This window comes from Galleria mellonella, unplaced genomic scaffold (genome assembly GCF_026898425.1).
Source record: "Galleria mellonella isolate WM207_F2 unplaced genomic scaffold, CSIRO_AGI_GalMel_v1 utg266, whole genome shotgun sequence".
In the NCBI taxonomy this organism is placed as follows: domain Eukaryota; kingdom Metazoa; phylum Arthropoda; class Insecta; order Lepidoptera; family Pyralidae; genus Galleria; species Galleria mellonella.
In genome coordinates this window covers 3,468,583-3,483,393 of record NW_026442061.1, presented here as the reverse complement: position 1 = coordinate 3,483,393, position 14,811 = coordinate 3,468,583, and the positions used below count along the sequence as shown (strand labels likewise).

The 14,811-nt window shown below is 34.9% G+C and overlaps 2 protein-coding genes across 5 annotated transcripts in view; one reads left to right on the top strand and one right to left on the bottom strand.

The window, feature by feature from the left end:
* Positions 1-14,811, bottom strand: part of LOC113516252 (stress-activated protein kinase JNK) — a 169,882-nt gene that overhangs the window by 105,093 nt on the left and 49,978 nt on the right. The gene's annotated exons all lie outside the window — the stretch shown is intronic.
* On the top strand, positions 64-653 carry LOC128200771 (uncharacterized). The gene is made up of 2 exons (XM_052895250.1): positions 64-197; positions 307-653. Exons 1-2 carry the CDS (start codon positions 137-139, stop codon positions 651-653), a joined length of 408 nt encoding a protein of 135 aa, XP_052751210.1. The 5' UTR covers positions 64-136.

Sequence of the window (14,811 nt, the reverse complement as noted above, 5' to 3'; positions counted from 1 at the left end):
CTAGAATATAGGTAAGTCAGCCACAGTTACTGACGATCGATATTTAAAGGGTATTGTTTTTGTGCTAAATATTTCATAAAAACGTTATTTAATACTTTGTGGATTATTAATTTAGTTGATAATCACTGGAAGTAAAATGGATGCTAATTTGAGAGATCAAGATCTTCGTATAAAACAGTTAATAAAAGAAAATCTACGTAAGTACTCTTTTTATACCTAGGTAGGTAAGGTATAATAAACACAAAAGGTACTTAGATCGCGTGTGTTCGAAGCATTTATTCTAATAAATTTAATTTAAAATTGTAGAAAGAAAAAAATGTCTGCCAAGCCGTAGCCAAAGCCGATCTCCAAATATATTTGGCGATAGTGAGACCCAGTGTCCAGATGATTTACCCAGCGTCGTCGCAACAAAGAAAAAAAACGAGGATAAAGTAAAAGAAAATTTACTGAAAGAAGAAACAAACTGTTCTAAATGCTTAATTTATGGAGAAGAGGATAAAAGAAATGAGTATTTCGGACTGTTAGTGGCTCAAGAATTTAAATATATACGGCCATGTGTGCGAACGAGGTGTTATGAAGAAATTTTAAAGTATCTACGGGAAGCAAAAGGCCAACATGTTGATCAACTGCAACATGAAAACACTGAAAATTAATTACTTTCATTTTATTATATATAGATTTTTAAAATTTCCTGAAATATTATTAGTTAACGTTTTATTTAATATTGTAGAATTGATCAATACAATTTATAAAAATAATTTATTGGTATTACTTACATATTTTCAAAAAAATACGTAAAAACCTATTTTTTTGGGTGATTATGGGAGTTTATGGGTGTTTATTGGGTTTTTACCAAAGCACCGGGTTTAAACCCGGTGCTTTGCCCATCTGTATATATAAATGAAATAGAGAAATGCCTATGCGTGGTACCGTTGTGTTCGGAACATTTGTTTTCTATGATTTCAGAACGAGTAACATATTTCTTTTAAAATCAATATTCGAATAATACATATTGAGTGTTTTTATTTTTATATTATTTTATTTTATTTGGAAAACACAACAGGTAACAATAAAAAATGTACGTAGCCAATTATAGATACACAAGACACCGGACAAGATTGATTGACCCTAAAACGTGTTAACACATGAATGATATGCAGTTTTTTTTTTTAAGCCAACAATGATAACTATTAAAACAATATTAAAACATTTGAACGTAAAATTTCATATAAATATAATATATACACATACATACATACACACACACACATACATATACACACACACACATAAACACACACACATACATGATAAGTGGCCATATATAAATATACTATTTATTTATTTATTTATTTATTTATTTAAGGATACTATCTGATAAGTCGTTGCAGCCATAACACAGTACCACCGCACGATCCCCTAGCGCGGCCCATTACGTACAATCTCTGAATTTGTACCCTGGGGCACGTACCACATATATCAGTATATTCCATTTCAGGTAGACTTGCCGTCTGCTGGCGTTGTCTAGACGCCTGCTAGTCTCTGCTATAGTGGGATTATAGACAATTGGGGGCCGCAGTACTTTACCAAGTAGATTTAGCGCTATAAAAGAGACCGATGTAATATAAAATTGAAATTATATTAAATTTATCGAGTTTTTATTTGCAAAGCGTAATGCTTATTTCAGAATAAGATTTAGTAATATACACATGGTTCCGTGTTCTAAATTTAAACGTTTCTAAGTACCAGAGAGAGACTGTACAAAAGTCGTTTGCTTGGGCACCTCTGACCCATTCATGTTTCAACCATAAAGCAGTTGTGTTTGCATGGCTGTGTTTCGGTTTGAAGGGTGGGATATGGCGTGAATTTACTGGGTACAGAGGAATAACACCTGAGTCCTCAGGAATGGTAACGCATGGGGAGTATCATTGGTGAAACAGTATACTCTGTTATGTGCATGGTACTACTCATGTCTATATAGGTCACGATTTCCACTTTCCAAGTTGCATGAAAAAAAAGTTTTTAAATCTATTTATTTACTCATAGGATTCCTGATGAATTCATCATGATGGGCTAACTGGCCTGTTTTCATTCTCATCTATCACCCTTCACTGGTGCTCCGCCAACGTATCCCATTAGCGCAGGCGGGGTTACCATACCATTTTCATCCACCAAAAAAAAAACCTGAGTTTCGTAGTTAAATACTTCAAATCGCATTTAAGAGGTATGAGTTACCAAGAAGATAAAAAGAATTTACGACACCTGGTATTCTTACCGTTACCATATGAAGACATATCAAGTATGTATATATTCAACTATATTTAGATAGCCGTGTAGTTCCAGCATAGAATAGGCTACCCCTTCTAAACCCGTGGATGTCGTAAGAGCCGATTAAGGGAGCATGAGGGACGGGCGCCAGCGTTCCTGTTAAAACATCTAAAGCCTAACTGCGGTTCCCAATCCGTCTACCAAGCCGCATGCCAAGCGTGGCAACTACTGGCAAAACCCCCAAGGGGGAGGCTTATGTTCAGCAGTGGACAGTTAAAGGATGGTATGATGACGATGATTCAAAATAAAAGCTTCAACTTATTCAGCGGGTTATGGAGAGGCCTATGCTTGGAGTCTCTTTGCGTGATAGAATCCGAAACGAGGATATCCGCAAAAGAACCAAAATAACCGACATAGTCCAAAGAATAAGCAAGCTGAAGTGGCAATGGGCTGGTCACGTAGCTCGAAGAACCGACAACTGATGGAGAAGAAAGGTTCTTGAGTGGCGACCCTGTACGGGGAAACGTAGTGTATGACGACCCCCCACTAAATGGAGTGACGACCTGAAATGCGTTGCAGGGAGTCAGTGGATGCAGGTGGCTCAGGACCGTTCTTTATGGCAGTCTATGGGGGAAGTTTATGGCCAGCAGTGGACGGATAATGGCTGAAATGATGTACTCAAGTACTCCGTCCTCTTCTGCAAATATGTATATATGCATGTACTTATGCTGAACGGAATAATAATACTTCTGATACTACCCACGTTTATAACGAGACAAAAGCCTACAACTCATATACACACTCATACTGTATAGCTATTATCTACAGGGTGTCTCCTTGAGGGACGATTACACATCTCTGTGTACCTGTAATTATTTCGAGAACGCGTCGTGAACACCCTTTCGAATCCTTGTGTGGGGTGGTTTTATTAGGGCTCTTGGAGCTCAAGTTGCATTAAGAGGGTGCAGGTAAATCAGCGCGCTCATTCAACTATAAGCATTTATTATTTCCTACCGTCACTGTTTGGATGTACGTTACATTCAATTTTGAAAGGGATATTTGCCTTATCACTAAATCTTCACCAGAGGGAGACTTTGTACAAAAGTCGATTGCTTGGGTACCTCTGTCCCATTCGTGTTACTACCGTGAAGCAGCTGCAGTTATACTTTGACGATATAAGGACCGCTGCCGCCCATCCCTCGACTATTAAGTTCCTTAGTCTCCTCTTATGTCACCCACAGGAAAGAAAGGTGTGGCCCATTCTATGCCGGGACCACACGGCCAACAATCAATCAATTACTATGATACGATCTTTAAGATATAAAATCCATTAAATCATATATTCTTTATTGCACTAAAACATACAGTAACAACAATAAGTTAATAACAAAACTTCAAACCGAAACACAGTCATGCAAACACAACTGCTTCACGGTTGAAACACAAATGGGACAGAGGTACCCAAGCAATCGACTTTTGTACAAAGTTTCCCTCCGGTGAATCTCCATAAGATTACAATAGTAAATTCATTATAAATATAAACAATTAAAAGAAAATATTACACTGAGAAAACAATGATATCTTATCTCTAAGAGCGATCTCTTCCAGGTAACCTTTTGATGGAGAGGAGTAATTATAAACAGTTTGACTGGAAACATAAGACTCTTTTCGGTTTTTTACCATAAATACATGTTTAAGTCAAGCTATAATCCATGTTTAAGGCAATTTTTCTCCCAGTAAGAAAGTACCCTTACAGATTGACGCCATATGTCCTACATTACGGCCTCGCTACCACTACTTATTGAACCAATAAATTTGACAAATAGTGCCGTTCTTAGGAAAGCTCGCTCAGAAACTTTTTGGGGAATAAAATTAGGGAACAGGGTTGTCGCTCTTCCAATATTAAATAATATAGTAGCGTATGTTATTTAAAAAAATATATATAACATTATTTGAAATTAATAATCTTTAGTTTACTTATATTTTTTTATGCAACTTAGAATGGCAAACAAGCTGACGGCCCACCTGATGGAAAATGGTAGCCGTCGTCTGTAAACATGAGCAGTACTATGGACATAACAGAGTATACTGTTTCGCCCATGATACCCCCCATGCGTTGCCATTCCTGAGGACTCAGGTGTTATTCCTCTGTACCCTGTAAATTCACTGCCATATACCACCCTTCAAACCGAAACACAACCATGCAAACACAACTGCTTCACGGTAGAAACACGAATGGGATAGAAGTACCCAAGCAAACGACTTTTGTACAATATCTCCCTCTGGTGAAAATATTATAATATATTGACAATATTAAAATTAAGTATGTAGTTTTTAATGTGGGCTGTACTGTTTTTATCTCTGTTACTCTGGTAACGGCGTCGTCTATAGGCGACAGTTACCACTTTCCATCAGGTGGGCCGTCAGCTTGTTTGCCATTCTAAGTTGTATAAAAAAAATTTATTAATAGTAGATATTGCTTGTATGAACTACTTCATAAAAGTATAAATATAATATATAATAAAGTTAAAAAAAAAAACGCCGACTAATATTTTTTTTTATACGTACGCCAGCCCTAGCAAAATAGGCCATTTAAATTGCAGTGAGCGGTTAATCTAAAACTTTGAAATATCCGATTTACTTGTTAATGAGTTTCTGATTTATTTTAATAGTACAAGTTAAATTTATTTCGAGTCAAATCGTTTCAGTGTTATTGCGATTCGTGAGCGAATCGAGTTCAAATCGAGATTTTAAATTAACTATCCATGCGATTAAAATTTTAAATCTACTTCATAAAACTCGAACAATAATTGCTAAATGGACAACGAACTGTTTAAATCGATAAATTTAAAAGCATACAATTTAACATATAAGTAACATAATTAAGCACGAAGAGAGATTTCCTTTAAAGTCCCACCAAAAACATAAAATAACAGGTTTGTACGGGCGAAGTCACGGGCAATGCCTAGTATTATACAACAATCGGATTCTAAGGAATTCTAAAACTCGACGTTTCAAGATAAATGTATATGTATATATATATATATATATATATATATATATATAACGGTTCAATAACGAATATGGTAAAAATCTGTTATTCAAAACTTATTGGATAAAAGATTTTTAACATATTCGAAAACATTCGAAAAATATAAGAATACAGTAGCAGTATACAATTTTTATTGTATGCAAAAAATAAAAATAAATAAATAAAATGTGGTGTACAAAAGTCGATTTAATGCTACAGGCATTCTCTCTCAGCCAACCGGTATGGCCATATGGATTAAGGCCTAACGATAGTGATATGGCTAATATACGAACTAAGACTTAGAAAATCTGGAGTACAGAGAGCGCCACTGTCACGAGGCTACTTACAAGTAATGCAGTCATATTGTTTAGTTTTAAACAAACCACTCCCTTCTCAAACGAGGGAAGGGTTCGTCGATTACGCAAAATAACAGCCACTGAATCGAGACGGTACTAGAGGGGAATGGGGTTACATGGTATACAGAGAAGGATTGTTATTAATGAGGAGGTAGTTTTTTTTAATGGATAATAATGGAATGGTAACCCCGCCTGCGCTAACGGTATACATTAGCGAGGCACCAGTGACGTATGATAAGTGAGAATGAAAAGGTAGGTCTGTTAACCCATCGTGGTGAATGTATCTAGAATTCAGCACGATGGTTTCCAGGGGGGACCACATGGAGGTCGACCTGACAGGGTATATTACTAGCAATAATAGCCCTTACGCACAACGGCCCAAATGAGATACTAAGCGCGGAAAAGAGAGTCTAATCTACATTACATTACTGACAATCCCCCCTCTCCCCCCCCCCCCCCGCCACCTACTACTAGTACTCTCTACGCAGTTTCTCCTAGAAACAATTATGGTTAATTCCAGGTGAATTCAACATGCTGAGCTAATTGACCTGTCTTCATCATCACCTATCATCACTCACTGGTACCTCGCCAGGGTATACCGATAGTGCAAGTGAAGTTACAATTATATTTTCATCATCAAAAAGTACTTAGCACACGAGGTAACATTGCAGTCAATAGAGTACAGTAGAATCTCGATTATCCGAACATCGTTTATCTACATATTCGATTATCCGGACTTATTCTACACGGCTCTAATTACCGATTTAGAAATGGTATTATGTATTAATTACGTAAACAGGTATTATGTAATCCATTATCTTTATAGATCGTAATTATTTTACAATGTATTGTCTAAATGACGTATGTAATAAAGTTCTTAAATAATAAAATAATAATAATAAAATTTAATTACATATTGTTTGTTTGGGCTTTGAAATCGATTATCCGGATTTTCGATTATTCGGAATAACCCCGGTTTTATTCGATTCGGATAATCGAGATCCTATTGTAATATAAATTTATTATTAACAGTTTAATGTCTATAGCGTAATAGCGTAAAGTGTTTACTTCATTCGAATGAAGTCGAAATTCGATACTCGACCAAGTTACAAATACGAGATCTTCAAAATTAATTAGTACGTGGAAGTTTTAAATTACTTTATAAACACAATGTTGACTTATTTTATCTCCTTTCTCATGTATTGGATTTTCCGGGAAAAATATAAACGTATTTTCTATTTAACATCCGATTTAGGTTCAATATTCTACATGAAATTCAAAGATTATAATACATTGATTTAATTCACTGATTACAAGGAAGATTCGGGATATATGGATATTATTATTTATATAATATAGATTTAAATTTAAATAATAATAATAATATAAGAAACAAAAAAAAATATCTTGTTTTATCTAATGTAATAATAATAAATAATAAAATTGTAACTAAATATTTTTTGTACATGAGAGATATTTAAGAAAAAATAATATAAGTGGAGTGAATAGAAGCCAAACCAATATTTTTTTTTAGAAATTTTGTATCTGTCTGTCTGTATGTTCATTCCGGCATTACGTTGAAACTCGTGTAGCAAATTGGATGCGTTTTTCACAACTTTTAAAATTTTATTGTTTCATGTTAATACACCATGTAGAAGAGGTCCTTTACTTCGGCTTTCTTCTGAAATTCAGGCATACAAAGTAGCGGGCAAAAAGCTAGCAATAAATGGATAAACAATATTTTAATAATTTTATGAAAAATATTTAAATAACACATAAAATATAGTACGACTTTATAATTCGATATTTTTTCAGTAAATTCTAGATGGAACTCAAGTATTACATCATTATATTATATATTTTAAATTAGATCATATAACCGGCGTGTAATATACATTTATACCCTATCTCCCCTTACGGATCACCTCGGGGCAGCTCAAACAATCTTGCGTCAACACGGAGCGGGGGAGGATGGGGTCGCTACTGAAATGCAAAGGGGCGCCCGGGCGCTCCGAACTCTTACAGCCCATTGCTTCGTATGAGCTCGGCCATTTATAGTACAGTCGCCAACTAAAGTGGATTCTCAATTTTTACATGGCTTCCAGACGGAAGAGATACACGATTTGTTTGTATTTTTCGTGCGCATGTTGCGCAATTACGTCGCAAATTCTGGACCGATATTGATCATTCTTTTTAATCGGCTTCAAAAATAAGGGAGTTCTCGATTCGGTTGTATTTATTTTTTTGTTTGTTACCTCACAACTCCGTGAGTTATACGCCGATTTGAGAAATTATTTTTTTATCTGAAATTATATACTTACGGATTGGTCCCATATCAATTCATTAGTTTATTCTTGAAATAAAAATAACTGATTTTGCTACAACTGAAGTACGTTCTTTTTTTCAGAACACAATCTTTTATTATACATGTTTTTTTGAATAAAAGTGTAAATGTAATGAAATTAGATTTTTAAATTGACTATTATTTTACTTCTGTTTATGACTGTACACAGGCATACTAAAAAACCCGCGTATCCCTTTTTGTATTTTTTCCAAATATTCCCTTTCGTTTTGTACCATATAAACGTTTTGAAGGATAAGTGTATATACAATAAAAATATCAGATTTGTATCTGGTTTTTCAGTAAACAAGTGTATGTTTCGCCTGATGGTATGCGGTAACAAAAACTGTAAATCATATGGTTGCCTTCTCTCTAATACAATTAGTAAAAAGAGGACGAAAGATACACCATCAGTCGTCCTTTTTCTCAATTCATAGTAGGCTAGTGTACGAGGTTTGTCCGGAAAGTACGTATAAAAGTTTTTTAAAATTTTTATTTTACAATTATTCAGGTAAATCAATTTTATCCCCTTCAAAGTACTCCCCCTGTGACATAATGCACTTGTGCCAACGCCGTTTCCACTGTGAGAAGGCTCCTTGAAAGTCCTCTGGTTGTAGGTTTCTCAGCTGCCCCGTCGTAGCTTTTTTTATCTCATTTATGTCCCCCAAATGCCGCCCCCGAAGTACCAATTTGGTTTTTGGGAACAAGAAGAAGTCACACGGGGCCAAATCCGGCGAATAGGGGGGGGTGTTCGGTCACCGTAATGGAATTTTTACTCAAAAACTCACGGAACGATCTTGGCGCAAATTTTTTTCATTTGAAGTTCGTTTCTTAGAATTTCGTGGACCACGGTTTTGCCCAAATTAAGCTCTTCAGCCACCTGTCTGACCGTTAAACGACGGTCCCCATTAACACAAGTTCGAATTCTTTCCACGTTTTCGTCGGAATGTGAAGTGGAAGGACGTCCTGAACGTGGGTCATCTTGAACGCTTTCTCGGCCCTCTCTGAATCTTTTTAGCCACTTGTGGACGGTTGGTTCCTTCACAGCATCATCCCCATAAACTGTTCTGAGATCGGCAAAAATTTCACGGCCATTCTTGCCGAGTTTCGAGAGAAACTTGATTACGACGCGCTGCTCTTCAACGGAAGCGGGCTCCATGCCGACGGGGTTTCGTTAAGAGGTAACTTCACAGATGGCGTGACAAGCCAGTTCGCACCGCACGGCGGTCAGACCAGAACTGAAGCATTGTTAGGGACATAAGGAAGGGGTCCTGCGCTTACCTGGCCTCCCCACTCCTCTTTCTCGCATTCCAGAACACTTTTATACGAACTTTCCGGACAGACCTCGTATACAAAAAGCTTGATATGTCATCGATTTGTCTATGGCAAATTTTACATTACTAAATGATATATTTAATACAGTTTATATAGAATGTATGCAAGCAGGTTGTATCTGAATTTGGCAGGGTTATACGGCCGTATACTCGTCGTTCTTTATACACTAGCCTGCTATGAATTAACAATTTTATCATTCCTTCTATGCAATTCCTTGTTCTTAGGTTACCATTAGCACCATTATGCATAGGTAATTTCTTTGGACATCGATGGTGAAAAAAACGTCATTACCTTACATTAATTTCGATCGGATTCTTCATTAATATATTTTATATTGAATCAGGAATTTTATATAAATGTATTTTCTATTTTACTCATAATATTTTATAAAAATATTAAGTATCTGTAAAATTCAAAATAATTTTTTAAATTTTTTATAACATATTTTTCATTCTTCAATTCATAATTGCTTCATTTATGAACGCACCCAATCTAAATGTTGGCACATTTCTGTTTTCAATGTTGGCAACATTATGTCGATAGCAGGTAGCGTAGAAAGATAATGCTCAGATACTGTCCGTAATCTATGACAAGTAAGTACCGAGATACTTACTCAACAATAGTAAACAAACAAAACCACATAGACTAACAACTAAATTTCGAAAACAAGGACTTGAAGTTGGAAAGCCAGGACAATTTAGTTAAAATAACAGGACATAATAACTTACTCAGTTATAATTAAATAATATATAATGAAAATAGGTTAAATGAATTTTTTTTTATTTTTTTTTTATTTTAATAAAAGTATTGTGCAGTATAGTGATGCCATTCTTTTTTGTTCCAAATAAAGAATTATTATTATTATTTTTGTATGAATAAATACATAATATTTTTTTATTATACGACCAGCTTTTACTCGCGGCTTCGTCGACATAACTGGAAAAAAGGTAAAATTATTTTTTTCCCCGTCTCAAAAAATTCGTGTAAATCAAATTTCATAGTAACTGAACTAAAACACCGTTAAGGCATTAACAAATAATCAAAAACTCACTATACACTTATAACAGTAGCAGTTGGACTTACTTCACCTGATGGTAAATGTCGAAGAAAATAAATAAGATCAAATGTACTAAACAAGAAGATAGTTTCTCCAAATAATATTTATATCCATTTCAGACCTGAACGATACGGGCGTGAGTTGTAACTTTAGAAAATTCTAAAACCGCGCGCAATTCATTTTTACGCACGAAGCTGAAATAACATGATAGTGAGATTCTAAACCAGCCAATAAGAAATCATTTTAGCGGTTAGGTGGTGCAGTAGTCTCGTGCGTGCCGGCAAGATGGCTTGGCTCCAAAACACGAAAATATATTTAATATGAAAGAAAAAAAAATCTTGTGTCTGAAAGGGATAAAAGCACTTATAATCGTAGTCTTTCTGTACTTAACCTCGCGCTCCAAAATGGTGCATTCATCCCTACCGTATCCTTTGATCCTGTACATCAAATTATTCCCTCTGGTGTTACAATTCACATAAAATGAAGCGAGTGCATAGCACTAAATATTTGAATAGGAAACATAATATTATGGTTCATTGACCCCACACTACATAAAGATAATGTCAACGACCTCTGTCTATTTATTTTGTTAAATAACTAAAAGATTAACTTATCGATTATTTAAGTCTCGTTATAGTTGCAATTCTGTTTGGATAAACTTCGATAAATCACCCCACGGGAATACATTCCCGTACAATATATCATGACGGGATAAAAGCACTATCTATGGTCGAGTCGCCATATTCCTTTCGGGACAAAGAAGATAATGGAAAAGAAAAGAAAAGCACAGAAAAGTGTTCTGTGCTATCTAAATTTATAATCTAGAATAAAATTGTATTGGTATGCGAAGTTTTAAAAATGCCACAATGCCAAAAACTCTCAAAAGCGTGGTTTTAATTTAGAAATTCAACAGTTTCGTTTTGTGACTATTGCCTCCACTTTTTTAGTATTTTTAATGTCACATCATCATCATATCAGCCTATGACTGTCCACTGATGAATATAAGCCTCCCCCTTAGGAGTTTTGCCAATAGTTGCCACGCTTGGCAGTCGGATTGGCAACCACAGTCAGGCTTTAGAGATATTTTAATAGGGACACTGCTGCCCATCCCTCGCCCTGCCTTAGTTGTCTCTTACGACACTCACGGGAAAAGAAGGGGGGGCCTATTCTATGCCAGGACCACGCGGCATTTTTAGATTTGACAGATTTGATAAATGATACTAATTTTTCTAAGTAAAAACACGAATAGGTAAACGGATACGTTTACAAAGATAACGACACCGTTTTACTGGCGCCATCTTTTGACGGACGATCAAACAAAATAGTGCTCTGTGTGTGCCCTTAAATATGAAACACGTGTACTGCAATAAATATTTTAGTATGTAACTTAAGAGGGCCTACGCCATAAGATTAATAATGCACGATACTTTTATAATTCATAACATTTTATATTTTTAATTTACTCTAGACTTTGGCCGTGTTAATAACTATAACTGTACTAAACAATTTTGACCATCGAATAATCTATAGTTTTCTTTCAGCTTCTCAAAGGTTTACTGTAAGAGATCCCTCTATGGTTTAAGACGGGTATTGTCTATTTAATCTTTTCTATGTGCCCAATGTAAATTATATATATTTTACATTTTTTATTTTATTTTACAATAAAATACAATAACTTTGCAATACTATATTTTAATTCAAGACATGTCTGCCCTGTATATCAAATTGCCTAATCGATAAAAAACCACAAATAATAACTGTGCACGACGCACCTTTTTAGTTTCTTTTTTAATTTTATTAAAACGATGTTTTGTTTACATTTTGAAGTCTGAGTCAGTTTCAGTTTTGTTTTGGTTCGCTTTTTTATATATTAAATAATTAATAATTATATTATCTTTCTAAAACACCGTGTTTCCATACCAGCATACAGTCTTTTCGCCCACAATAACAATTTTAAAAATTGCTCTACACTGTATTGAACCAAATTAATTCATTGGCCATGGTCGACACTTTGCCACTAAAAATGTATTATCAATTTACATTATCAAGTTGGTAATATCAAATGCATTATACTGGGGGAGAAGGGATTGTTAGTAATGGAGATTAGTAGCCCACTGCTAGCATTACACCCTGTCGGGTCGACCTCCTCGTAGTTCCACCTGGAAACCACCGTGATTGATTTATTGTTAGATTCGTAGACACGGTGGACTAACTGACCTGCTTCATCCTCACCTATCATCCCTCACTGGTGCACCACCAATGTATACTGATAGCGCAGGTGGGGTTACCATACCATTATCATCCATTACATAAAAAAGAAATTCTATGATTTCAAATTATTATTGTACATATTCGCCACACCTTCCTTTTTCATGGGTGTCGTAAGTGGCGATATGGGAACTTAATGATAGAGGGATGAACTGCAACTAGCAACCTGTCTGCCATGCGCGACAAATGTTGGCAAAACCCCCTAATAAAGGGAGGCCTATATGTACAGCAGTGGACAGTTGACAGGATGATTTGATGGTGATGACGATGATTATGATGAAGTCAGTTCGCAGTGGCATGGAGTGTCCATACTGTACTTTAGTACTACTACTTATACTGTGGTTTAACTAAAAGTTAGTAAAAAATAAAATAAAAATATTCAGTTTAACTGATAGACTGCTTAATGACGCTAATGACTTCTATTTCGCCCTGTATATTTAAAAGAATTCTTTCATAAAAGATAGAGCAGGCGATCTCAGTCTTATGGCGAAGGCCCTCTTAACATAACATTATGTGAGGAAGCCCTCAGCCGAAACGAAATATAATTCAGCATCATCCATCAAACATGTCAATAAAATGTATAAGAACGAGACAGGTAGATACAATAAGTGATTTTTTTTATTCTTTGCCTAGCTATTCTTTGTTAACAAAATTAATTTCTTTCTTTTTCCATTAAACTTTCCGTCTATTTCCAAATTGAGCAAAATATTAAATTTGAAAATTAGCATTTTTCTATAACACTGACTGATTTTAATCACACTTTATATATAAATATATTGTTTTTCTATTTTTTTAATGTTGTTATTACTTGCAATCTAGGTATATGTAAATAGTGGATTATTGAAATAAATTTTCACTCATTTATTTTAGAAGACTTTAAAAAATACCAGAATCGACAGTTTCCTATTATTGGAAATTGCGCCATGAATAAATAAAACTTAAGAGCAGCTATCCAATATTATTTTATATTAATCTTTACTAATTTGATACTAGGAAGCCAATGCACGTCTGCACTCTAGCGCAGCTCGAACAGAAATGTGGCGGTGACGAACAAAAGAGAACGTCAAATATATTCAGTCATTCAATATCAGACTTTAATCAAACGAGAATTTAATTTTTACACATATTAATTTAAATAATAACATCATTGCTCCGACATCCTTTTCTAATTCCTTTATCTATTCGTAATAATATATTGTCATTAACCTATTAACGACTCCGATTTAAATTTTCACGCCGACTAGCGACCTCTGTGTTTGAATGTTAAACGAAAAATATCATTATGGCGGTCGCTAGTACTTGAGCTTGTGTCGCTCATACTCTAAGTGAAAAAAGACCATAAAATCTATGGAAATTCATGTGCCTTTTACATTCTAATTGTGAATCTAACCAGTGTTGGTGTATGAAATAGGAGTCAAAGCCATAGGGTGCATCCAAGGTCAACTACTCAGCAAGTTAACCCGGTCGGTGAGTCCTACTTTCTCCTTTCTATATCCGTCAATGCATGTTCTTCTGCTGGATTCTAAGAATTCCTAATACGTTTTCTAGGCAGGTGAATAGAACCCCACAGCTTTGCTCTAAAGTTTATCGTCATAATCTACAAATCATATTTATTTTAAATTGACTTGAAAGGACTTCTCTCATGAAAAGACTCAAAGTGCTTTAAATATTGTTTCATATACTGCGCACATATAATGTCTTTATATATTGCGTATCATTACTTTTAAACACAAATTGCGCATCTATTTCTTAGAAAAATCACTTTCCATTTAAGCTTCTCGTGCTTGTTACTCTGTTCGAGTCATAGATTACTATTTGCTCTTCTATTGCAGTTGTTTTATTTAATTGTTTTATATAGTAATATTTTATGTATCTATTTATTGTATGTATATATTTATTTAATACATTATGTGTATATTTATATTATATGAATTTATCAAGTATTGCTTTATATTTCCTCTATTCAATAATACACCGCCTACTTTTTTCTCGGTTTGCCCAATGGTTGACTGGTAGAGAACACCGTCCGGTGTTAAGTCCGCCAAATGTACATAGAATTTTACTTAGCATTAAAGTTTATATAAATAAATAAATTACTGTAAAGCAATTTATCTCGACGGCAAATCAGGATGTATATGGGCACTCCTGCCGCATA